At 25.0% G+C, this 27,171-nt stretch overlaps 2 protein-coding genes and 1 long non-coding RNA gene across 5 annotated transcripts; 1 reads left to right on the top strand and 2 right to left on the bottom strand.

Moving 5' to 3' along the window:
- Nucleotides 1–4,277: 4,277 nt before the first annotated feature.
- LOC135122294 (uncharacterized) lies at nucleotides 4,278–5,399 on the bottom strand. Of its 3 annotated transcripts, none has more exons than XR_010279319.1 (6): nucleotides 5,332–5,399; nucleotides 5,246–5,279; nucleotides 4,832–5,192; nucleotides 4,673–4,775; nucleotides 4,414–4,619; nucleotides 4,278–4,343 (listed from the first exon to the last, which is right to left on the bottom strand). It is a non-coding gene; the product is annotated as an uncharacterized LOC135122294 (long non-coding RNA). The 3 variants fall into 3 exon arrangements; XR_010279317.1 differs by having other exon boundaries at nucleotides 4,678–4,775; XR_010279318.1 differs by having other exon boundaries at nucleotides 4,299–4,324; nucleotides 4,678–4,775.
- Nucleotides 5,400–5,832: 433 nt separating this feature from the next.
- On the top strand, nucleotides 5,833–8,363 carry LOC135122293 (heat shock cognate 71 kDa protein-like). Its single transcript, XM_064046488.1, has 8 exons — nucleotides 5,833–5,910; nucleotides 6,035–6,100; nucleotides 6,157–6,335; nucleotides 6,392–6,518; nucleotides 6,574–6,840; nucleotides 6,896–7,093; nucleotides 7,144–7,479; nucleotides 7,539–8,363. The coding sequence occupies exons 1-8, from the start codon at nucleotides 5,880–5,882 to the stop codon at nucleotides 8,294–8,296; spliced, it is 1,962 nt and encodes a 653-aa protein (XP_063902558.1). The 5' UTR covers nucleotides 5,833–5,879; the 3' UTR covers nucleotides 8,297–8,363.
- A 6,359-nt stretch (nucleotides 8,364–14,722) lies between these two features.
- Nucleotides 14,723–24,401, bottom strand: LOC135122295 (protein kinase C and casein kinase substrate in neurons protein 2-like). The gene is made up of 13 exons (XM_064046489.1): nucleotides 24,340–24,401; nucleotides 23,953–24,032; nucleotides 23,829–23,893; nucleotides 23,669–23,768; nucleotides 23,506–23,607; nucleotides 23,378–23,452; nucleotides 22,385–22,563; nucleotides 22,257–22,329; nucleotides 21,239–21,353; nucleotides 20,268–20,354; nucleotides 17,476–17,665; nucleotides 17,110–17,228; nucleotides 14,723–14,823 (listed from the first exon to the last, which is right to left on the bottom strand). Exons 2-13 carry the CDS (start codon nucleotides 24,005–24,007, stop codon nucleotides 14,742–14,744), a joined length of 1,242 nt encoding a protein of 413 aa, XP_063902559.1. The 5' UTR covers nucleotides 24,008–24,032; nucleotides 24,340–24,401; the 3' UTR covers nucleotides 14,723–14,741.
- Nucleotides 24,402–27,171: the final 2,770 nt, after the last annotated feature.

Raw genomic sequence — 27,171 nt, 5'->3', positions numbered from 1 at the left:
TATGTTGCAATGTTATAGGTATTGTCATTTTAGTTATTGCTTTGAAGTGTTATTTTTTTTTTGTTTTTTATTCCTGTTTTTATTATTTTGTAATATACGCTGGCTAATAAGATACTTAGCCCCTATACCTTTTAATTTGAAGAAAAGTTGTTGTGTTTACGCTTTAATAACTTATTATATTTTTCATCTATTGTCTTACTTGCTGATAGTACGAATAGTTAACGGCGCCTATGGTGAATTTTAATTATAGCCATTAATAATTATAAACGTCATTTCGACTAAAAAGTGGATGCCGTTATTATTTCGCACCCCGTTGGTAAACAAATTCGTTCAAGAAATATCTTAAAGAATTTTTGAACAGTTAATAAAAGTGTTACATTTAATTTAGCACAACAACTTATAAAATGTTTTATTAATTAACTCCTGCGAACTATAATAGAAAAAAGAAAATTATAAACTTTGGGGTTTTTTTTAAAGTTATTGTCATTGTTAGCCGAAGTGATACCAGAATTTTTCCGGTTTAATCGTTCATACTTGCCCCCTTAGGGAGTAGTGGATATTTACAAGTATTTAGCTAAGTTAAACTGACATTTACAGAAGCTAGGCATTATCAAAGCAAAACAAATTATTGTATAAAATAAAAAACATTTTTTTTTGTAAAAAAATTCTTTTTCAAAGTATGTCGGGGATATTACTCATAACAAGTTTAGAATTTACAATCAGCTTTAAAATATATATATTAGAGTTACATAAAAATCAGTAGTTATCGAACATACCTTTACAAACTTAGTTTGAAGGCCGACGTTATACAAATTAAAAAAAAAAAAGTACAAACTTACCAAACGTTTCAACTGTTTATACGCAAATAGTACTCTTTTAAATAGTGATCTTACCTAGTATATATATATGCCGCTCCCCTACAGGACTTTGGTAAAAAAAGTAATTATATAATTGGTTAAGTATGATAATCAGTTTGATTCGGTAAATAAGATGTTTATAAAATTTAACTGGTAAAAAAAATTAATATGCTACCTTGAAAAAAAATATAAAATTTATAGAAATGAAAACTAAATAAATAATAAAAAACAAGATTTTATATAAATGTTAAAACTAGAAACAACAAACATTTAAATAATTACGCAACCCGGATAGGATCACGATAGCTGTAAGGTTTGCACGGGAAGTAAAAGTAAGGGTGACTGCTACTTATTAGTTATATAAACATAAAGATAATTAAATTTCGTTTTGGTTTCTGGTAAAAACTTGTAAACACGTTCATATTAGTACACCTACCTTAGCTATAGGTAACCTGGGGGGCCTTCACTTCCTTAGAGTTTAAAACCCATGTTAATAATAATAATAATGTCATCACTTCGATAAGTATCATTAATATTTAATATCAGTGTTGTTGTCTTATTATCGTTATTTAAGTCATTAAATTCATCCAGTAAGGGCGCGGGTCCCTATGGTATCACTTTACATAATTATATATTTTCAATACTATCATTAAAATAGACATTACGAGAGATACTTATATTCTTCTCTAATTTTAAGGACTTAATAACTAATTAACTTACTACTAATGTAGAACTAGCATCTACAAAAAGTAAACCAATATAGGTTCGTGACGACGGTTGCCATGCTTCGATTGTTAATAGTCGAGCGAATGAATGCATACATACTGGGTATTAACACTATTTTACGCCTGAGCCTACGACTCAAAGGTTATAGCCCTTTCGCTTCAAGTGAGACAAAACAAGCTATGCCTTACAACGGGTGCGCCGTGGTTTGTTCGCAACGATGCCTTGCACCAAGATCTCCAGATCGAACATCTGGGCACGGTTGAAAAAACCACATAATATTTGTATAATCAGAGAAAGCCAGCCAACTACTTATTCGTACCGTTTAAAGTATTTTTTTATTATAATTAATTGTTATGAAAAGTCTCGTCCTTTTCTTATAAGATCGTCGTGTGTTTATGTCCAGAAAGAAAAGAACAAATAGTCTTAACTGGATTTCAATAACTATAGAATGATCTTTGCTCTCTTCCACTTTTAAGTGCTTTATCACTTCGCTTTTTTGAATTTTATTTGCTCATTTTCTAAGCTTTTCTAATAACAAGAAAACAAAATAAGCCAGCAAATACTTTATAGAGCTGCTTAAAAAAGTAAAGTAGTCCATTACGAGGTAAAAACGTTTTTTTTCCCCTTTCTATTGCGAAACCTGCCGGTGTTTTACTAGTAATCTTTTTTTAAGGTTTTAAAAGGTTTTCTTATTAAGCTGTCCGACCAAACTTCTATTAATGACTTCAATTTAAAAGCTTACACTATTTAACTACCAAAAATTAGCAATATAAATAAAAGCTAGTATTATTAAATAATATGATTAACTAAGATAATCGCTTTTTATAAACAAAAATGCCATGCTCCCTTACATTTCTTCTCTATTCGCACAATATAAGAAAAACTATCTCAACAAATCTTTAATCATAATATCTAATTAGTTATCAAACTGATCCATATATAAATCCAGCCAATGTAAGTAAAGAAAAACTTTAAAAAAATTAACTCAAACAGGAATGCGAGTCCCAAGGTATACACCGCAAGCAGGGCAGCTATGAACCTTATCCCATAAATAAGATGAGAACAAAAGCATAACGCCGATTATCGGGCACGCCCCCAAGCAACAAAGATAACAAGCCAGCTTGGAGGTACAACCAGATTTATATTCAACGTTAGTTATAATAACTTTATGGCAGTGCGGACATAACAACGCAGTTGGGCCGTTCTCGAGTTGACCCATCGGGACTAACGCAACTCCTACCCTAAGAATGCCTTCAATTGGTGTTTGATAAGAGGCTGAGGCTGGAATCTGCGTAACCGTTTCATAAGCGGGAGGAATAACGTCTTCGTACATCTCTTTTTTGTTATATTTAATAAGAGACCAAAAAGAAAAAAAAAAGGAAGCAAACAGTTACTTGCTAATAGTTTTATAGAACAAACTATGGTAAAATGTAAAAGTAGTAAAGAAATACCAACATAAAAGTTAATAATCAGAAAAATTATATTTAAGTATTTTAATTAAATTTAAAACATATGGGAAGTGTAATCACGAATTTAAAAAAGCATTATGATCATAAAAACATTTTAATTGTTATTCGTTATTAATATAACAATATAATAAACATAACTAAGTAAATCAGTTCTCAAATATATTAAAAGCTCCAAACTAAGCAAAAAAGTAATATCATAAATATAAATATAACGTTAACAAGCTTAAAGACAAACTAACTTTTATATATCAAAAATTATATAAAAGTTTTATAGTAATATCACTAGTAAAAAATAACAAAAAAGCAAGCTATAACACCGACGCAAAAGTTTCAAACCTCCAAAAAGACCTCGAGTGTTTTTGTATGTGTTGTTTCAAACAGTCACATTAAGAGTATTAGCTGTAAAGTTAAAACTAGCCCTGGTGCATTATTCACATGTTGAGTAGGTTAATTTTCCTTAATGCTATATTAAAAAAGTGCTTTATGTTCATTTCGTTAAAAAAATAACGCAAGCAAGTTAAATTTGTTTTACAAAAAAATATGATATAATTGCATAGCTTTAACGTTATAAATGTATTAAAAATTTAATTTTGGTCCACAACGTAACTAAGGAAATCATATATAGCTTTTTATTATATTGTTAGGAGTTAGATTAAAAGAAAAACTGAGGTTTTTAAATAAGAACTTATAAGGCAGTCCGAGGTGTAAAAAGTTAGTAAAAGTCTGGACTGTATAGCGAAATCTAAATAGTTATCAATAAGTTAATAACTTTTTAATAAAAACGATTTTATATACGATTATAAACATTTTTAATGTATAGATATTTCAAATAATTTGTCAAATGGTAAAAAAAAATAGTAAATAAGTTATTTTAAGCAACACTAGAGTAGACATAATATCAATAAGTTAGCTTGGAGATCTAATTAAAATCACTGTCAAACAAAATTATAAAGATAAAATTATTACAGCAAGCTTCAGACATAGTAATTTAAAAAATTAACATATTTACTGCTAACTTTTTAAAAAATTTATAAAACTTTACTCTCATATAAAAAATTTCAGCCGTTATAAACAATATTTTAAATTTATAGATTTAAATCTAGTGAAGCGGGCAAATACTATATAAACAGTTGTTAGAGGCTAAACTTCTTTATAAAGAAACAGTATAATAATATTTTATAAAATAACTACTTTTTTTTTTATTTTAAGAAAAAACATCGCAATAGCGATGAATAAAAAAACCATCCGGGTCTCGCATGTATAACAATCCACCTGTGGTGTGGGCAAAAAACTATTTTAATAATCACGTGACTAAAAAGTGGAGTTTTTTTTTGTAAAAATCCTCATATAATTTATTACACCTTAGTTTTTTTGTTTAAATTCAATGTCGATTGAAGAAAAGTTTAAGGAGGCTGTTCAGTTTGTTCGTGATTCTCCAGTTAAAGAAGTTACTCCGGAAGAAAAACTTTTGTATTATGGGTTGTACAAGCAGGCAACTCAGGGTGACAACACACAACCTAAACCTTACGCATTTCAGGTAAAAGCTATACAAGTATTTAACTGGTACCTATAAAAAGTGATATGATATGGATATGATAATAGAGGACATTTATAAGTTACATAACTCCATTTAATTAATTCAGTTTGAAGCAAAGGCCAAGTGGGAGGCATGGAATTCTCAAAAAGGACTTCCCAAGGGAGAAGCAATGCAGAAGTATGTTAACTTAGTAAAGACAATAAGCCCAAGTTGGGAAAGTAAAAAAGAACAGTAGTTCTTACTTATAAATGTTATCTACTTCAATCCGCGAAACATGCTTTGTTATAGGCTTCGGCCATAAATTCAGAGTATAAAATAGTTATTGCCAATACTTTTTTACTTTGTTTAAGTGAATTATAAACTTTTATTTAGAAAAAACTTACTAGGTGAAAGACAATAAAAGACTATAAAGCTCAGTAACTTATAATTTTCCTAACAAAGTAAATAAAAGCAGGTTCTTTACTACGAGAATCTGTATCTTATAAATTCGAGCGTGCTACTTTCAAAACTTACCATTACCACCGCCAGGACATATTTACTTCGTTTTTTAAAATAAAAGAGCAAACAAATTTTTTTCTAAAAAACTTGTTTAAAAACCACATCCTGTGTGACAGCTTAAATTAAATTAAAAAAGAGTAAACTTTAAACAATGTAACCAAAAAGCCTAGTTCGAAAAAAAATCTCAAGGACCTAAAACAATTAATAGTCTCCTTTAAAGCTAAGAAATTTCCAAATAATATACCAAATAGCTTTTCGATGTAAATACATTTAAAAAAGTAGACCGTCCCAAGCAGCACAAACATAATCTTAAGTGAAGCATAAATATAATAAATTACATCTTGTGGGGTAAAAAAGCAATTGGATGACGGTAAAGTGAAATACAAAGTAAGATCTCGCATAACTTTAAAGGATTATTGCCCGTAAATAAAATTAATAAGCAGTGAATATGCTATCAATAGTACATCACGCTCAATCCTTTCTTATGCAAAAGCACGACAGTGAAAACAAGTAAAGCCTGCCAGCCGACAAAAACAAATACAAAATTCGGGAATCTTTTTTAAACACGCTTAGAAAAAACATGATTTCAATTAAAAATTAAACTGACCTTTTTTAGAAGAATTTGCGGCAAGAACTTTATTTCATTAGTATTAACAATTCCAGAAGATTCGGGAACATTAATAATTTTTTAAATATGCACACTATTATACGAGTATAAAAGGGTTTGTTGTACCTTCCCCCCCCGTTCGTCTGTTTCATTTTTCTTCTTGTTCGCTTTTTACGAGTTTCGTTATGAGCGCTGAGGCTGTAGGCATTGATCTAGGTGATTAGTCTTTTTGCACTGACGTTTTTTTATTCTGTATTACTGCTGGAGCTGTTTGCTATTGTCGTAGATTGAGTGTTTAGGATTTTCTCTGTTTTTAAATGTGTAACTTTAATTTTATAAGGTACGACATATTCTTGTGTCGGTATCTACCGTCATGGCAAAGTTGATATCTTGACTAATGAGCAAGGTCTGCACCACGGAAAGCAGTTTTCTTTCGAAGGACCTAAACTCTTTTAATTAAAGGCAATCGGACAACTCCGTCCTATGTTGCATTCACCGATTGCGAACGTTTAATTGGAGACGCTGCTAAAAGCCAGATTGCTATGAATCCCGAAAACACCGTTTTTGATGCTAAGCGTCTCATTGGTCGTCGTTTTAGCGACACTGTAGTTCAGAGTGATATCAAGCACTTTTCTTTTACGGTGCAAATATTTTATTATGTTAATAGCCCGATGGCTTATTTTTTTTTCCACTGCAGGTAATTAATAAAAACGACAAACCGATGATTCAAGTAACTTTTAAAGGAGAAAAAAAAATATTTTCTCCTGAAGAGATTTCTGCAATGGTCCTCACGAAAATGAAGGAAATCGCCGAGACCGGAATTGGTGGGGGCCCTTATTATTGGCTAATGTTAACTGACTAACTTCTGTAACCGCTTAGGTCACTCTATTTCTAAGGCGGTCATTACTGTTCCTGCTTATTTTAACGACTCTCAGAGGCAAGCCACCAAAGATGCTGGGCAGATTGCCGGGCTGACTGTCCTCCGTATCATCAACGAGCCAACAGCGGCTGCTATTGCATACGGATTGGATAAGCGAGCTGAGAAAGGCGAAAAAAACGTTTTGATATTTGATATGGGCGGGGGTACTTTTGATGTTTCTATTTTAACGATTGAGGAAGGCATATTTGAAGTGAAGTCTACTGCGGGTTTTTTTTTATTCTTATTATTTACTCTTTTTATTTACAATAAGTACGTTTTTAGGTGACACTCATCTCGGTGGGGAAGACATTGATAATCGGCTAGTTGATTATGCCTGTGATACGTTTAGAAAGAAACACGGAAAAGACTTGCGCTCTAATGCAAAGGCCCTCCGTCGCTTGCGTACGGCATGTGAGCGGGCCAAGCGAAGTCTTTCTTCGAGCACCCAGACGACCATTGAGATTGACTCCCTTTATGAGGGTTTCTTATAATTTTATATATTGTTATATCCATTTTTATTATAATTGCAGGTATCGATTTCTCACAATCCGTTAGTCGATCAAAGTTTGAAGAATTGTGCAGCGACATTTTTAAGAGCACTCTTAATCCCGTGCGGACTGCTTTAGAAGACGCCAAGCTTGGAAAGGGAGACATCAATGAGATTGTGCTTGTCGGCGGCTCTACGCGTATCCCGAAGATTAGAAATTTAATTCGAGACTTCTTTAATGGAAAAGAGCTCTGCGCAACTATAAATCCCGACGAGGCCGTTGCTTACGGCGCTGCTGTGCAAGCCGCTATTCTCACTAAAAATACTGATGAAACTACTCAAGATCTTTTGTTATTGGATGTGGCTCCTTTGTCCCTGGGTAACTACGTGCTTATATATTTGGGATGTTTTTGTTAGCAAATGTTTTCTATTTGGCAGGTATTGAAACTGCGGGTGGTGTAATGACGCCACTTATTAAGCGCTCGACTACTATTCCCACGAAGCAGACTCAAACCTTCACTACTTATGCGGACAACCAACCGGGCGTACTTATTCAAGTATTCGAGGGCGAGCGGGCCATGACAAAGGACAACCACTTGTTAGGCAAATTTGATCTTACCGGCATCCCACCTGCCCCGCGTGGTGTTCCTCAAATCGAAGTCACGTTTGACATTGACGCCGATGGCATCCTTAACGTGTCCGCCTCTGATAAATCCACTGGAAAAAGCAATAAGATCACCATCACCAATGACAAGGGCCGTCTGTCGCAGGCGGAAATAGATCGCATGGTCTCTGAGGCTGAGAAATTCAAGAAAGAAGACGACGAGCGTAGGGAAGTTATTAATGCTAAAAACTCGCTCGAATCGTACGCCTACCAAGTCAAATCGACCGTTGATGATAAGAATCTGGCGGACAAATTGTCTTCTGAAGACAAAGAAACGCTTAACAGTAAAGCCTCCAGCGTACTCTCCTGGCTCGACTCGGCCGGCTCGGAGGCCTCTAAGTCAGAAATCGAACAAAAGCGTAAGGAACTCGAGGAGGTCGCCTCACCAATACTCACGAAGCTTCATGGCGCTGCTGGCGGAATGCCCGGTGGAATGCCTGGTGGTATGCCCGGTGGTATGCCGGACATGAGTAGCTTCCAGGGCGGCGGCGACAAAGGAGCTGGTGGACCTGTTATTGAGGAAGTGGATTAACTTTGGCAATAACCCAATTTTTCTGGACTTATAAAATTTTCTTAAAAAATAAATAGATTTTCGCGCTTCTTATTTTATTTAAGCCACAGATTTTTCCGGTTACTTAAAATTTATCATTATTTATTACTTTTTTTTTTTGGCTGCGCCAACTATTCCTTGTGATAATTTTTAATTTCAATTCTTTTTAATTTTGTCCACGTTTTAATACGTAAAAGCATTGTTAAAAAAAGGTCGTGAGGATGTAATTAAATTTATTTTTGGTTTTTCTGCTTCCCTTGATTGCTTTTTTGTTTGAGACGTTACTAATTTTTCTTAACAAATTTAAAATTAGTTCTTAAAGTTATTGCTTAGTTACAATAAAGTGCCAATGCTAATACTTATTTTAAGTTTGGTTTTTATAAAGAAAGGCTTTAGGGGCAGCAAATCGCTTTCTAATACAGTTAGCATTTGTGACGTTACGTGCGATTTGTCATTTAATATTCGCCAATATTCAGTTGAATCCCAAAAAATTAGGACTGCAGCATAACAGTTCTATGCCGCTCCTCCGCTTTTTATGTTTAATATTTCGTTATTTGGTGTTTTTAATCCTAGCACTAGATTTTTAAGTCTTCTAAAGGTTTGGGGTTAAGTATTAAATAAACAGGATCGTCTAATTGGGGAGGGCATTCACTGGGTTGAATATACCTATCGTTTTCTTTAAAATAACGTTCGTCTCTAATTAATTTTAATATTACTTAAAAATACATAACAACAACGTATAGCAATCTCCAATCTCCCACTTTAAAATAATTCGCGCGGATATTAAGAGGTGCTTCCTTTGGCCAAGGGGTGCCATTTTTAACTTTTTCTTTGTCTTCTATATAATTTAGGTTTTACGATATTGTATAAAGAAGAGAAAGGTAAAGGTAACAGTTGTGACGATAGTGACTTCAATAAAGTTTGTGAGTTTTTTGATTTGAAAACCTAAGTATTTACTTCTGATATGATGTGTCTGTGCAATCGAACTTTATAACGAAACAGCATCACGAATGAAGAAAATGTTGATAATCCCACTTTCAATTACCTTCAGTACTTTACTGAAATTTAGCTTAGCATAAAAATCGCAAACTTCTTTGAAGTCAGGAACTTAAGCCTCACTGGCTTTTTTATACATTTAAGAGGTCGAGGTTTTCCCTTAGTGAATTTTAGGGTACCTTAACCAAGACATAAGCAAAATATAGTAAAACAATTTTTTTTAATACAGTAAAATTAATTTTATGGGGACGATAGAATGGGGTCCTTCATCATCCTCCATTATGAGGGGTATTGCATTGACAGGCTGTGATTGAAAACATAATCTTAAATAGAATAAACAAGAGCACGAAGGTGGCAGTCTAGTGGTAATTCTACTTATTAGTCATCCGAACAAAATTTAAAGGCTCTACATATTTCTGAAGACAAACAATAAATTTCTGTTAACTTTAAAGTTCCCCCGTATATACATATATACTATTACAGATTTCTGCAGTACTTTATGCAGTCTGAATAACAGTCTGATCAGGACGACCCGTGGATAGCATAAACGTGGCTCTCCTTGCATGTGGATAGCGCTCTTTATGTAAATATTCCTTTTATTTCTCAGTCTCTTCTGCCATTCCCTGCGAACCCTCACATCCCCCCCCCCCCCGCGTTGCACTGTATGCCATTTACACTGCAGTTTATACGTCTCCACAGGACTCCTCACTCATTATTATGGAAACACCTGCAGCCTTATTTAAAAACATTTTTTTGCCAACGAGGGCAGTGGGAAGTAAACATTAATGGAATAAGAGCAAATCGATCCTCATCTGAAGATGATGAACGCGCTACCCCCACCTCTAAGTTCTCGAAGGTCTTATAAGCCCATGAGGCTCTCAGGCCAAATATTTGAGCATTCGACATCGATCAGCGACTAACTTGGAGGTAACACGTAGAGTTCCTTACGACTAAGGTTAAAGCAGCAATTCACGCTTTCTACCTGCTGCTGTGCGCTAGAAGCGCAATATCCCTAGGCATTAAAATGAGTCTTTATAAAGTATGCGTGCGCCCTGTTATGGCCTACGCGTCTGTCCCTTGGACCTATGAAAAAGCGTCGACGATTGAACTCAAGCAGACGCAGCAAAACGAGCTCCTGCGACTACGGAACGATACGCTTCATGGTGGCCAGGGTTTGGGACGACTTAAAACTCTTTTTCGAAATGCAACTTCAGTTTCTTTTGAATGTTTTAGTAGGTCTCCAAACCACCAGTGAAATCAAGAATGTACATACGAACTTTGGAAAGACCCCCGCTCTTAAAGGACCCTCAATACATTTTAAGCGCGACGTTACAGTTTTGTTTTACCTTTATTCACATCTACTTAGTTTATTGTGAGATGACCTGCCGAGACTGAATACGGTTAAAACCTATTAATATAAATTATTTGCGAGAGCAAGCAGTTTGCACTCAATATTACCCAGCATCTGCTCATCATTTATAAAAAAGACTTCTAAATTACATATTAAGAGAACATATTAAAAAAAAAAATTTTCGTTGCAAAAAAAATTATTTAGTGGAATAATTATATATGAGATTTTTACTTTAATTATAATGGGTCGGTGTGATTCCGAGGGTAACTGATACGTTACATTATAGGGGAAGAGTGCTTGCAGGTTATTTCATCCTATAGTTACTGCACCTCTTATTCAGACAGTAGTTGCAATAGGTCTCTCAAACCCCTTAAATTTTAAATTTTTTACTTTTCTATTAAATAAAAAAACCGTAAATTTATAAACACTTGTTTGATGAGATTTTAGAATACAGATCACACTAAACTTCAACTTCTAACTAATTTAAAATTAAGACAACAAAATAATTTGCAAATCGGTGAGACCCCCTGCGATTACTGTAGAGTTAGCACAATCATAAGACTAACTTATTGCGATCCCTGCTAATTTTAATTTATTTATAAATAATTTTAAAACAATCATTGTGATTCCTGTTGAGTTTTATTGAAAAAAAGATTACTAAACTTAACATTATTTCTAATTTAAATCTTTATGGCGCACATAAAAAATATAATTAAAGATTTAAACTTTTCAGCTCATTGCGTATTTCAATGAAGCGCTTTACATTTTTTTCGTTATTCGACTAATAAATTAATTTTAACTACAACTACTTAAAGTTTATAAGCTTAACCACTTTCTTTTAAAATTGCTATAGAAATTTAAAAATTTTTATAAATTTATATGCTGGGCAAATTTTCTTTTGGTTTTCGCTTTGGTTTTTACAGAAGAGTTTTACGAGTACAACTACAAAGTTGTTTTCTTTAAAATCAAAAAAATTATCTTTCTGACTATTCCATAGGATTGACTTAACGATTGTTTTGTTAATAAGCGTTTAATTATGCGAAAATATTAAATAACACCTTGTCATAAGGAATTATAATTCAATTATTATAAAGATAACATAAAAGTTTCTACTTCCTGTTGTTTTCGAGTAATTATATTTTCCTTATTTTTTTTTATATATACTTGTCTTCTGTGTTCTGAAAATTTTATTTATTTTACTTATTTTGACTGACTTAGCTAACTTTCAAATGAAGCGCTTACAATAAATTTTCTAAAAGTATAAGTAATTGAAAAGTAAAATTAATTCACTTAAAAGTATATGTATCTATTTAAACTTTTTATATTTAAAAAATTATTTAACTATAATACCATTGTCTCGCGTAATAAATTTTAAGTTGAAGCGTATATACTGAATAATGCATAATAAATTAATTATATTAATTATCATAATATTTATTATATAACACTTTTTTCTGACAAAATTTGTTAGATTTGATTTAGGTTCTTTAGTGAAGCCCTTGAAGTTAACCACGTTTTCCTATAATTAGGTCAAGAGCTTTGCTATCAGCGGTGGTCTGTGGTACCCCTTGAGGTAGAGGACTAATGCTTAAAACAAATAAATAGTAAAAATTGAATCTAGAAGGAAATTATTAAATTTCTTACTTCTAATATTCGTTTATTATTTTTAAAGATAATTTATACACTTAAACTAGAAAAAAAATTATTAATTTTTATAATTTTAATTTTACATCTACTGGAGTTATTTCAAAACTGAATTTTCTTAGTTCTGGAACATTTTTTTTTTAAAAAAGATTAATTATAATTTTTTATAACAATAAAGTAAATTATTTGAAATTATCAATATCTTTCTAATTTTTATATTTAATAGTATTTGTATAGTCATTTTCAATATATATATTTTATTATTTTTTATAGTTCATTTTATATTTCCTTATTTTAGTTACCATATTAGATATAAGTAAATTTTTTTAAAGCTAAATAGATTTTCAATTTTATTATAACTTTTAAAAGTAGATTAAATTAAACTAAAAACTTAAAAGTAATCATAACTGAGTAGTAAAAAAAGTAATATCTAAAATTACATTAAACTATTAATAATTTAAACTCTTTTATAATTCTTAAATATAAAATGAATTTAGTTAAAAACTAAATCGTAAATCATCTTGACTGTGAAGTAATAAAAAAAAACTAAATTAAAATTGTAATTAGTTTATTCCTTATGAAATTGTTAATGAATTTTCTTATTTATGTATTCAAGTAAAATGGGTATAGGCTAATTTATAATTCTTTTTAATTGCGTAGCAAATTAAATAATTCTAAAAAGGATTTTGTTTGAAACAATATATATAACTCTTTTAACTATAAGTCAAGGCCCTAGTATTCACTTAAGTATACTTAAACAATTTTCACTAAAGTAATTGTTAAAACTTGGCTTAGGCGAGATTCTATTACAATTGCTACATTCCAAAGATGAAGTAAAGATTTCGTTAACACATAAGAAAAATATCAAAAGTGCAAACATGTTATAAACTAGAAGAGTGAGACTGCCCTACAAGAAAGCATACAAGCTAATACCAGCAATCAGAACCCTTTTATAATATAAGACAAAAACATTCTAACAGTTGCTACATACTAAAGGGGAAGTAAAAAGACTTCTTTAACTCAATAATAAAAAAGATCGAAAGTGCAACCATAACAACTGAGCTATGTGTAACAAAAATTAGAAGTGTAAAGCTACCCTAAAGAAAGCTTACGAGATAACACCGATAGATCAGAAAATTTATCTCTTACATATATCCCTATTAAATTAGATGCTTACTAACAACTAGAATATTTAATCGATTACTAGAAAGATTAACCTATTAACCGTAAAGCCAAAAGCCGAACCAAAATAACCAGGCGAAGTGACGAAAAGCAGTACAAAAACCTCTGTTTTTTTTTTTTGTTTTTTTTTTTGGACCTTTGGGGGGTGCTCGGTAAGTCGAGGGCAGGTAGGTTCCTGTACATCTCCAGGGGGAGGATACTAATGTTCCGGTTTTCTAGATCGGGAGTGCAGCACGTGCTTAGTCGCCTTTTGGTCATCCACCGCGGCACTAACCAAGTTCCTGAAGATTTGACTTCTCAGATCGGGCGGTTGAAGTGCTTTTCGCCAGTCTAATTCCCCCAATTTCTCTTTTATAAAAAAAAACTATATATATATATATATATATATATGGTGCGCTTTAGAATTTGTACCCTTTTACATTATAATTGACACAAAATGACTATTGTTAATTCCACTTGCGCTAAACGACGCCATAATATAGTGGTTTTTCGGCAATTGGTGCGTTCACTAAAGTGGTTTCAGTTCATAAATCGCGTGCTGATGAGTGATCAGTAAATTAACAGAATCCTTATAGCCTACAAATTAGCGAAGCTTTTGGAAATAGTAAAAAGGGGTATTTTTCTGTCTTTTTATACGGAGAATTCTAAAAATTTTCAAAAGCAAATTCAATTCCAAAAACTTTAAAATTTTTAATAAGTTCATTAAAAGAAAGTTATTAAATTTTACTTTAAAAATTTCAGTTAATAATTTATTATAATTATTATAAATTTTAATATTTAAAGTATTAACAAAAGCTTTTTTTCAAATTAATGTTAATTATATAGTTTTTATATTTTTATCGGTTAAAATTATATATTGTTTGCTAATTTTTATGAATTTTTTTATTTAACAATTTACTTTATATAAATTAACAAGATTATAACTTGTAGTCTTTCAATTACGTGTTTATTAATATTTAAATTTTAAACATTTTTCGTAAAATTATAATAACTTTAAAAAAATTTATTAACTCCAATAAATTTTAAATGAATTATAATATTTCTAATGAATTAATGCTTACTATACTAACATTAATTTAAAAACTTTATAATTTTCATATTAATTTATAAATTAATATTTATTAAAGTTATTATAATTTGAAATTTATTTAACTTTCCAATAAATAAAGAAAATAACTCAAATTATTTGAGAAAATATACAATTTTTTATTATATCGGAAAAAGGTAAAATTTAAATTGAGGACAAAAAAAAATTCATGTCAAAGATTGCGAGCGAGTGAGAATGCTGGAAGGGACGAGGCCGCGATCTCCAAAATTGTTTTCAGCAAGACACCATCTTAAGTTAAAAAAAGAATATCAAAAAAAATAATTGTAATAATAAATAAAAGTAAAAATCTAATGAAAGTTATTAAAAGTAAAATATTGTTGTAATGATTTTTTTAAATTAAATTGAAGGCAATAAATAATGAAAAAAAAAAAAATTAAATTAAAAATTAATTATAATAATAAATAAAAAATAGTTATAATGATTTGATTAATGTAAACAACGGGGGAAATTTTAAAATTACAAAAATGATTATAATTGATAAATAAAATTATGAATTGTTATAAAAATTTGATTAAAGTAAATTAATGAGAAAATTTTTTTGAGTCAAAAAATAATTATAAGGAACGTATCAAACCAAAAAAAAAAGTTATAATAACTTAATTAAAGTATATAAAAGGCAAAAAATAATTAATCGGGAAAAATATATATAATCATTAAATAATAATTAACGTATAAAATAAAAAAGTTTGATTTAATAAGTAAATTAAATAAAAAAATAGTTAACAAATAAAAATATAAACAGTTATAATAATTCAATTAAAGTAAAAAATTGAAGACAAAAATTATTAATGAGAAAAAAATTTTAAATTAAAAAACAATTATAATTGACAAATAAAAACTGAATAATAGTCATAATGGTTTAATAAAAGCAAATAAAAAAAAATTATTATTAATGAGAAAAAAAATTTAAATTATAATTTAATAAACATAAAACTATATACTGAATTAAAGAAAATCATTAACAGAATAACTATTACTGAAAAAATTAGAAAAAAGTTGAAAAAAAAATATTATATTGAACAGAAAAAAATAAAATTAATTTAAAATTAATTATAAAATAAAAAAAAGTAAATTGCCTTTAAAAAAAATAAAAATTAAAAAATATAATAAAAAAATAAATTAATATATATATATATATATAAATGTTTATATTACTTTTTTTACATAAAAGTAAAAAGAAAATAAATACTTGTAATAAATAAAACAACCTTTAAAAATTTTTTTTAATGGATTAAAGTAAATTTATCACAAAAAATAATAACAGAAAAAAAAATTACATAATAAAAATTATATAAACAAAAAAAAGTTTTAAAAAAAATTATAAATTTAGTATGTTTTTAAAAATTTAAATATTATAATAATGATAATTATTTTTGACTTGTTACTGTTTTTTAAATAATATTCTTAACATAAAAATAATATTATATATTTATTTCGATTTTAATAATTTTAATAAATTTTATAGATATTTACTTTTGCATATTATTTTATAATAAAGTTTATATGAATAATAACACTATCATAATAATAATACTTACCTTTTGCTTATTATTATTATTTAATAAAGTACATGTAAACAATAATAATATTATATATATATAGTTTTTAATAAATTTTAGTAAATTTTATATAAAAATTCACTTTTGCTTATTATTAATAAATTTATTAATATTAGTAACAATAATATTTACAGGATTATTATTATTATTATATTTTATTAGTTTTCGTAACATACAAAATCTATATTTTTATAATTATTTATAAAATATATATTTTAATTTATATTATTTAAGAGAATATAAAAACATTTATAATAATAATGATTATATTTATATTTATTAAAAAAATTTTAAAATCTTTTTTTTATCCATTTTTGGTTTAAAAATTTTAAAAAAAAATTATTTTCCCTATTTTTTATTTTTATTTTTTTTAATTTCTGGTTCTACTTTTATTCGGTTTCATTACTTTATAGATTAAACTTTTATAAATTAGTAACTTTAAAAAAATTATTTATTTTTTTCACTATTTTCTTTTTTTTTTTATAGAAATTTTTATAAATATAATAAGAAACAAATGATTAATTTTTGGTTCCTTTTTAATAAAAATATTTTCTTAAATAAAATAAAATATATTTTTCAAATGTTAAAAAAAAATTCTCGTTTCTAATAATATAATTGTATATATTTTTATAATATTTTTATTTAATTTAGTATTTAAAATAAATTTAGCTTCTTGAAAATATAAATAATTATTATATATTTACTTAACTCATAAAAAAAAATACCTTTCATTATTTTAATTGTTGATAATTTCACAAATTTTAATGATTATTTTATATATATAAATTATATTTTTTAAAGTATAGAAATATTCATAATATTTTAACTTTTCTAATATTTGCTTGCGGTATTATTATTAATATTATTTTATTATAAAATTATATATATCTTTTATTTCAACTTTCACAATAATTGCTTAAAGTATTTTAATTATATTATCTTCATAAAAAAATACCCATCATTTTTCTGCTCCACCACAAAAACTCTTTCATTTTCAATTAAGCTCAATTCATAGGGTCGAACTGCTTTGTAGGAGGCAGTCGCTTTATAAATACTGGCTGCATTTTTTATATTCTGATATAAAAATTATTATTATTATTTTAATTATTTATAATATTATTTCTATTATTAGTATTACTCTTTTTAGTATTTATTATTATTAATTTCACTCTTTATTGTATTATCATTATTTTATCGTCACTATAATTATACTAGATAGACTAATGTTAGTATTATGCTTTTTAATATTATAACTATTAATTCTCTTGAAACTTACTAACATCATCTTTACCACCCTTATTGTTATATTTATAATTATTACATTATAAGAAGGTTGTCTTTCAATATTTTTTTCGCAGGAATAAACATTATCAAGAGCCTTTTTATTTTCGTATACACTGCGCGACGCGTTATAGACGAGCCGCTCTTCATAAGGAAAAGTGATCGAGGATGAAGTGGCCATGTCCACCGTCCAATCAAAAAAAAGAGGGACCTTTAACAACATGCCGATGCTGGATAATATATATTTTTATGATTCTTTTATAAATATAATATATAATTGTTTTAATAAAAAATAAATATTAAGCTAAAATATAAATTAATATATAAAAATATTATAAATTGGTATAAAAATTATTTAAAAGTATAAATATTTATTCATGAACGATACAAAAATTATAAAAATTATATTTTATTAAATTTTAATAAATTAATTATATAAAGGTATAAAGTTTATATAGAAAATTATATAAGTAAAAAAATAAAGAGTATTTAATTAAATTTATAAAAATATTATAAAATACTATAAAACGTGTAAAATATTATAAAAATATATATAAGAATAAATTATATAATAAAAATAGAAATAAAATTTTATATATAATTTTAAAATATTAATAAAAATAATTATAAAAAAATAAATTATGAAAAAAGCAGATAAATATTTTTATTATACCTTAAATAAAAGTACATCAACATAAAAAAAGGATAAAAATTATTATAAAAAAGAATAAAATATTGATTTCTTTAATAAATAAATATAAAAATGTTAAAAAATATTCAATAAAAAAGATAATAATGAAAAACGGAAAAAATTATTAAAAAATAAAAAAATAATAAAAATTATTTTAATAAATTATAAAAATGTAAAAATTTATTAATATGAAATATAAATTTACTTAATAAAAAAATGAATAAACTTTTATTCAAGTAAAAATAAAAAAAATTTGCGACAAAAAATATAAAATACTATAGAAAAGTGTTTAAAAAAGTTATTTTATATAATAAATATAAAATAATAGTAATAAAGAACGTAAAAAAAATTATTAATAAAATAAGATTTTATTATTAAATATAAATATAAATTGTTATTTAAGAAGTATAAAATATTATTCAAAGTTATAAATAAAATATTTTATAGGACAAAAATATAAAATTTTATTAACGTATGTCACCAAGATTTATTGCATAAAAAATACAAAAGAATTAGAAAATATCATAAAAATACAAAAAATATAAAATTTTAATTCGTATATTTAATAAGAAAAGTATTATAAAAAATAAATTTATATAAATATATAAAAAAGTTATTTAGTAAAAAATATGAAAAATAATAAACTATAACAGAAAAATAAAACAAGCTATAAAAAAGTATAAAATATAAATTAATAAAAAACGTAAAAAAAATTATAAAATTGTGGCTTATTAGCTTTATGTTAAGAAAAGTATAAAAAAAATAATAAATTATTACAGAAAATACAAAAGGTTATAAAAAAGTATTAAATAAAAATTTGTTATATAAAATATATTAAAAAAATTAGATTATCATAAAAACTTAATAAAAGTTACAAAAATTTTTAATTTACGAACTTTATATATATATATATATATAATAAATTTGTACAAATTTACTAAAAAAAATTCTTAAATAAAAAACATTAAAAAATAATTATAGAAAAAATAAAAAAATAAATTTGTTTTATAAAAAATCAAAAAAAAATAAACATAAAAATGATAAAAATTATTTAATAAATAATTATTACAAAAAAAAATAAAATTATAATTACTTTTTACTTTTGAGTAGAAAAAGTTTATTTATTAATAAAAACTTATAATTAACTAGAAAGTTTACTAACAAGTAAATATTATTGTTTTCTTTATATAAAAAAATTATTAGTTATTTTTTTTCAATTTGAAAGTTAAATATATATTTTTTTTAATATATTTTTAATATTATTATATAAATTTTATTATAAAAACGTTTATAAAATTTTATAAAATTCTGAATAAAAATATATATAATACATTTAAAAAAACGTAAAATAAATTTTATAAATACCGAAGTATAAACTTTATATAATAATATTTAAAAAGATAATATAAAAAATAAAATAAAATATCAAAAAGTTTTTATCTAACAAAAATATTAAAATATAAAAATTCTAATAGTGAATATATATATTAATTTTTTATTTGATAAAATATATAAAAATAATGAAAATAATTATAAAAAAATTAAAAAAAATAATAAAATATTGATAACAATAAAAAAAAATTGAACAATAATTTCATAATAATAATATAAATACAATAAAAACAATATAGTTTTAATAAATAAATTAATATAAACTCTAATAGTGTATTATAATAATTTTCAAAAAATAACAATTATATTAATATTAATAAATATAAAAATATAAATATATTTAAAAAAAATAAGAATAATAATATAAAAATAATAAAAATAAATAGATATATAATTATAAAAATAGTAAAAGTTTTAATATTAGTAATTATAATAATAAAAATATTAATAATACACAAAATAATAATTAATAGTAATATTGATGAATTTATAATAATATTAATATATAAAGAGTTATAAAAAATAATAATTTATTATAAAAATAATACATTTAATAATAGTTATTATCTTAGTAAAATATAGAATATATACATATAAAAATAACAAATTTATAATAATTATAATAATAAATAAAGAGAATACTACTTAATAATAAAAATAATAACTATTATATATATAACAATAATAGTAATACTGTTAACAATAGTGATAATAATGATAATAATAGTAAAATAGCAATAATAATGGACCCAAATTGTCTGTCGTAATTGGTCAAATCCTGAACCGCGTCCAATCCGCTCACTTTGGAGGTTAAAACTTCATATTGCGTGTGATAACTATAAAAAGTTTTATTATTATTATTAATTATAATTAATATTTTTCTGCAAAATTACAATTATTATTATATTTTTGAATAACTTTTTTATTACAATTATAGTTTTCTTATTTTTTACAAAATTTTATTATTTTATACTTCCATTATTACTAAAAATTATCATTTTAATTTTTTTTTTATATTTATATGTTCATAATTATTATATACTATAAAAAATCAATATAATTATTAATTTTTTTAACAAAATTTTATATTATAAAACTTTTCTATTAATATTTACTATTAATTATTGTATACTTCTATTACTATTACAATATAATTAGTTATTATTATTATTGATTATAACAGTTTTTTTTTATATTATAAAACTTTTTTATTATTTGCTATTTACTATTATTGCCTAAGTTTTTTTTATATATAAACCGTTACAATGCTTCATTTTCTCGTTATAAATAAAAATTTCATCACAAGTATTAAGAATGCAATAATTTATTATTATTATAACTTTATATAGTATTATTTCTTCTATATTATTTTTACATTATTATAATTAATAGAACTATTATTTAAATTATTTCTTTACTCTACTTTAGTATTTTTTATAAAAACTTTATTATAAGTAATATCAGTTATTTATTATATATATTAATATACATTATTAGTAAATTATTAATTATTATTAAAAATTAATAGATAATTTTTTAATTACTAATATTATCATTAGTTTAAATAATCATCACTCATAATAAAATATTTTTATTATATTATATTAATTGTGCCATAAATATTTTTTGTGTTCCTATTTTTTTTTATATTATTTATTTTGTTCTTTTTCGATAAATATAATTATTATAATTATTATTGTTATTATTATTATTATTTTACTTTGCCCTTAAAGTTATATTAAGCACAGAAATATATTTCAAAAGAGTCTTCTTGATAACGTGGAGGCGGCTGAGCTCATAATCTTGACACTTCATGTATTCTCCAATCATATCGGCTAAATACAGTAACGAAAAAAAAAATTAAAGTTATTATTATTAAGTAAAATATAAAAATTTACTGAATAATAAAAGTTATAATTATTATTAATATATGCAAATTTATTAAAAATAAAGCTGCCATAACAATTATTTTTATAATATAAATTAAGTTATTGCTATTAATAAATATATAAAAACTTAACTAAATAAAAAAAGTTGTTATTATTATAAATATATGAAAAATTTTTTGTATAAAAAGTTATAATTAAAAATGTTATTATAATATAAATTAATTTACTGTTATTAATAACTATATATAATTTTAATAAATGAAAGTTATTAGTATTATAATATATACTGAAGATTTATTCAATAAAAAGTTAAAATAATAATTTTATTAAAATATAACTAAAGTTATTATTATTAAATATATAAAAATTTTCATTTATTAAAAAGTTTTAATTTCTATTAATATATGATAAACCTTTTATTTAAAACGTTATAATAATAATAATTATTGAGATATAATTTAAGTTATTAATATTATTAAATATATAAAAATTTATAAAATAAAAAAATTATTATTATTATATAACAATTATTAATATAATAAATTATAAAATGTTATTATAACTAAATATTAACTATAACACATTTAAAAAAAAATAAAATTATAAAAAAATAGTTAAATAACAAAAAATAATAAAAATAATTATAAATATAAAAGTTGGATAAAAGTAATAAAAATATTAATATAAAGTAAAAACAATACTAATAATAATATTAGTAATAATGAGAATAACTTTAATAAGTGAAGTAATTATAATTATAATTTTTATAATATTAATAATAGTAACAATAACAATAATAAATAAATAATTTTAAAATAATAATAATAATTATAGCCATAATAATAAAACTTTGATATCGTTCAACGTAATTCCTTAAATTCTTTAATGCCGAATTATACTTATCGCAAGCAGTACTTTTTTTCTAATAATAATAATAATTTTTTAACAAAATTCAAAATTAAAAAAAAAAAATTAACCATCACAACTTTTTCCAAATTCTCAGCTTCTTTTTTACGATCTAGTGAATCACTGACGAACGGTCCTGAGAGATGCTGTGCAATTTCGTACTGGAGGCAACAGAATTTGTGGTACTTTAGCTGTTTCTTATGCGTTTTTTCTAATAACTTTTCCCACGGCTTTTGCGCTTTGGAAAAAGCTATAAAAAATTGATATTAAATAAAAAAAAATAATGGAAAGAAATTAAATTTTAAATTATTACAAAGAATTTTTACGTTAAAAAAAGCTATAAAGAATTTTTAATAAAATTATTATAAACCTTAGAGAAAATAAAAAAAATAAAATAAAATTAATAAAGAACTTAATACTCAGATGTAATTTTTTCAAAAGCTTTCGTGCTTTAGAAAAAAGCTAAAGAAAATTTAAATTGTATTAAAATATAATTAAAATATTATTTTAAAAATTTTTTTTACGAATTTTTCGTTAAAAAAAATTTAAAAAATTTGAATTTGATTATATATAAATAAAAACAAAATCCAAAAAATTTTAAATTTCAAGACTAAAAAGTTGTTTTATGATTTTACGCTTTAAAAAAGTTTGAAAAATTTTAATTTATTAAAAAAAATTGAATTCAAACTAAAATTTGTTTTCCGGCTTTTGTGCTTAAAAGAAAAATTGAAAAGAAATTGAGAAAAAGAAAAGCTGTTTAATAATTATTGAAAAATTTAACGTAAAAAGGAAATTAATGTTCTCCAAAAAATATTTAAATATAAAAAAAATTAGAAAAACTATAATTACAATATTATGAGAAATTTAAAAAGTCCAGCAAAAAAACTACTTACCTTTTTTTAAAGGAATAAAATTTTGAAAAAAGTATAAAAATATTTTTTGATAAGACAAGCAAAAATTACGAAGTGAAATAATTTTAAAAAAAATTTAAACAAAAAATCACTCCAAGAATTTATACAGTTTAAAAAAATTAATAAATTAATAGGACTGACAAAAACAAGAACCTTTATTGGCTAATTTAGGCTCTCTATAACCAATAAATTCCTTGGTATAACAATTTCTCTTGTATCTTGGAAGATCTAAAAAAATTAATTTTTTTTAAAAAAAATTAAAAATGGATAAAAAAATTCACCATCTTTTGAAAGATCCATAAGCAAATTGCTCACTTCCAAGTGAATTTCAGAAGCTGTTCGTGCTTGATCGAGGCAGCCCACTAATGCCGTTTTTAAAGATCCTCCATAATAAATGTTATAAACCCCATAAAAAATATATAAATATAAATTAAAAAAAATTACCGGATTCACCGCTTTTTTCGAAATTTTCCATCCATCTTTCTCTCCACTTTGCAAGAGATTGCGCATAAGAAAGTTCTACTTCAGCACGTTCTTTAACCATCTTTTTTATTTTTATAAAACTATTAAAAATTTGAAAACACCAAAAATTTTTAAAAAGTACAAGAGAAATGAGATCAAGATTTTCAATGCCTTGAAGCATTTTCCGTGGAACGCGCTTAAATTGTCCTAATTTAAAAAAATTATATTACTTATATTTTTAAATTTTATTTTGGCAGGAAATAAACCTTCATCCCAAAATGAAGTCGTTTTCAAAAATTCATCATCGCATTGCTCGTACATATTCAAATTAAATAAAACTGTTCCACTATATACAAAAATATTTTCAAAATGCTAATAAAAGTAGGATAAATTATAACAGGATTAATATTTTTATCATACGTATTATTATTGTTGTTATTACTTTTTTATTATCATAACTGTTATTAAAAGTACTAATATAACTGCTTTTTTTCTCAATGAAAATTATTAATGCTTATTTTTAACTGATTAGTACTACTACTTTTGTTATTGTAATAATTACTAATTTTTTTACTAAATGCAGTTCTTGCTGAAGTATTAGGACTATTACTTAAAAGTTATTTACTATTTTTTATAAGATCAGTTATTCTAACCTTTGCACTGAAGGCAGCAAAAAACCTCTCCTAAATTTATCACCAGCTTGGAATTGATAGCCGGTTTTAAAAATGTCGTTAGTCATGTTATTTATATACGAACAAGAATTATGTCTTTCTATTAATCACACACCAAAAAAGAAAAATTTTATAATTTTAAATGCATTTTTATATATTTATATATACTTAAAATTAATATGCTTTATATGGTATCATATAAAAACCATATTTTTTGATTCTCTAATAAATTATTAATACTAATTTCGTTTTAGTTAATAATACTTAAGGCAGAAATTTTTTATTTTCTTAAAAAAAACCTCTTTTTTTTGGAAACGTCCACCTGCTCGCAAGCGTTAGTTATATTTTTCCACAAACGTGCATAACAGTTTACGTTAACTTTGTTTAAACTTTTTACAGTAAAAAAATAATGCAAATGGCCTTCCATTTATAGTTTTGAGGTTTTACTGTAGCCTATTATGACTATAAAAATTATAAAAATCATATTTTATTTGGGCTCTCAATTTGTACCTATAATAATCTAACTTCTATTTCATATAGTTTCAAAACAACCGAAATTTATTTTATCTATATTTTCGAAGTTGTTTAAAAAAAAGGAACCTGACAGTAACTTACATTTGTCGTTCAAAAAATTTTTATTTTTAACTTTTAAGGAAAAATAACTTTATTCTATACATACATATAAAAAGTAATTTTTAAAATAAAGGTTTAATAAAATAGGGTTGCAAAACTTTTTTTTTATAATAATGAGCGTGTAATAATCACTTCTTGCTAAATGTTAAAGGTTAGTAGCCTTTCCAGTTTGTTTTAATTTTTTTTTTAATCTACTTTGTTATTATCTGTCTTTCATGTTTATTTGAACTTTTAGGAAACACAAGATTTTTTTAATACTAACGATTTTATATGCGGAAATAAAATCTTATTAGACCTTTTGTATTAAAATATATTTTTTTTTAATGCTAGGATCACTACAATTTTTTTTAAAGCAGAAAGCGATAATACCACGCTTGATCAAAGTAAAAAGTTTTTTATTAAAAAAAAAAAAAGGTGCCTCTTTTTTTTTTTTAAGAGTTTAAGAGGCTTTAAAGTACGAAACCTTCTGCTAAAGTACCCCTTGTCGAAGCTATTCAATAAGTTAACTTTTATATATAGCATTAAAAGAAAATTTAATATTTTGTAAAATGAAAAGAATAAAGCTTTAAAAAAAAATTTAGAGGTAAAATTTTACTAAAAAATTTAAAATAGTTAACTATTTTACTTTCTATGGGACACCATAAACAATTTACTGTAAGCAAAAAGTTAAATTTTATATTTTAGGCTCACCTGTAGTGCAAAACGCTGTATTATTACAAAATAAAATATTTTAAAGATACCGTAAAATAAGTTGAAGTAAATATTAACCTGTTTATAAATAATAAACTTTAAATATCAGAATATATACTTCTATCAAGCCTCTTTTTCGCTCAGGATGTTTTACAATATGATACTTACAATATGTTTTCAAAAAAAAAGTATAATTTTATAATAAATTGAAAAAAACCTGTAAATAATACGTCCTTAACGCAAGAATTATAATAAAGAATTAACAAGTAAAAGAAAGCTAACTACAAGTAAGTCCTCGCAGGGTAAGACAGAATAAGACCCGAACAACACTTAAAATAAGAACTAATTATTCTAAAAAAGTTACTTGAATTTTAAATTTGTGACATAAAAAAGAATGTAAAGCTTGGAAAGTGAATCACAAGTTTTTTATTATGATAAATAAGTAAATTATGGCAAGGTGATAAATATTTACATTTTAGAAAAGTTGTTATTAATGCCGATTACCTGAAACAGAGTTTTGCCGTATCATTATAAGAAAAAGCGTAACAAGATATTTTTTTAAAGTAGGCTGGGATAATATTTTATAAAAGCTCCTAACATTAACGTCGGAAGCTTAGCAAGAACTACTAATATTGCTGATAAGAAGCTCTTGGCAGTGGTCATCCTCTTTTAATTTGTAAAAAACTTTAACTGCTTGTAGTCCTCCTTTTTTTAAAAGTTCTAACTCTAATAATTATAAGCATATTCTTTCCGAAGAAGTGGAATAGCTATTCTGCTGAGTAGAGACAATCTTTATACAATTCTTTAATATTACTATTGAAATATTATTAAAAACATAAAAGATGACTTCGTCGAACGATTACGTACTAGAATTGGCAAGTTTAGCCTCGTTTATAATTTCTTTAAATATGTTATAAGTAATTTTAAGTTTTCCAGCTTCTGTTCTCTATGCGTTGCTCTTGTTTCATATTCTTTAATCCTTCTTACAATCCCAAAAGCACGAATTTGCTCACTTTCTCGATTCTTGCGCGATTATTATTATTACTGTTCTAAACTAATAAAATTTACTAAGTTTTACTTTTGTAAAATTTTTAATAATATTTAATTTCCTATTTATTTTTAACTTTACTTACCTATTAATTTATTGTCATTCTCAAGCTTATACCCCATTTAGTACCGTAAGCAATTTTTTAAAATTTAGCAAACGCTTTGGGAACCTTCACAAATTCGTGAAAAACTAATTGTTGTCAAGCTTGCTTTAACGTGCCATGATGTACTCTTATAATCTTTATTATAAAAAAAAGGAAATGAGAAACAAAATTATCCGAAAAAATTAAAAAATCTGCGGGAAGTGATTCAGGCAACTTGGGAATCACAAGACGAAACGGACATTGATTTAATAAAAATATTTTACTTACTATCTCTGGTAGAAAGGCAAGACTTTTAAATAATTGCTAAAGGAAAAACGTTAGCAAAAATTTAAAATCGTTA

Source organism: Zophobas morio, unplaced genomic scaffold, assembly GCF_036711695.1.
Source record: "Zophobas morio isolate AGI-343-1 ecotype UQ-CSIRO unplaced genomic scaffold, CSIRO_AGI_Zmor_V1 ptg001073l, whole genome shotgun sequence".
In the NCBI taxonomy this organism is placed as follows: Eukaryota; Metazoa; Arthropoda; class Insecta; order Coleoptera; family Tenebrionidae; genus Zophobas; species Zophobas morio.
Note: the sequence above shows the minus strand (reverse complement) of the source record. Positions and strands in the feature narration are given on the sequence as shown.

Bases quoted from the DNA above. Each gene is read 5' to 3' on its own strand.
- LOC135122293 (XM_064046488.1), top strand. From the start codon at position 5,880: ATGAGCGCTGAGGCTGTAGGCATTGATCTAG. The intron at 6,336-6,391 runs GTGCAAATATTT...TTTCCACTGCAG, and splicing joins TCAAGCACTTTTCTTTTACG to GTAATTAATAAAAACGACAA. The intron at 7,094-7,143 runs GTTTCTTATAAT...TTATAATTGCAG, and splicing joins GATTGACTCCCTTTATGAGG to GTATCGATTTCTCACAATCC.
- LOC135122295 (XM_064046489.1), bottom strand. From the start codon at position 24,007: ATGTACGAGCAATGCGATGATGAATTTTTGAAAACGACTTCATTTTGG. The intron at 22,564-23,377 runs GTTCTTGTTTTT...AATTTTTTATAG, and splicing joins GCCTAAATTAGCCAATAAAG to CTTTTTCCAAAGCGCAAAAG. The intron at 22,330-22,384 runs GTTAATTTTTTT...TATTATTATTAG, and splicing joins ATTTGGAAAAAGTTGTGATG to AAAAAAAGTACTGCTTGCGA.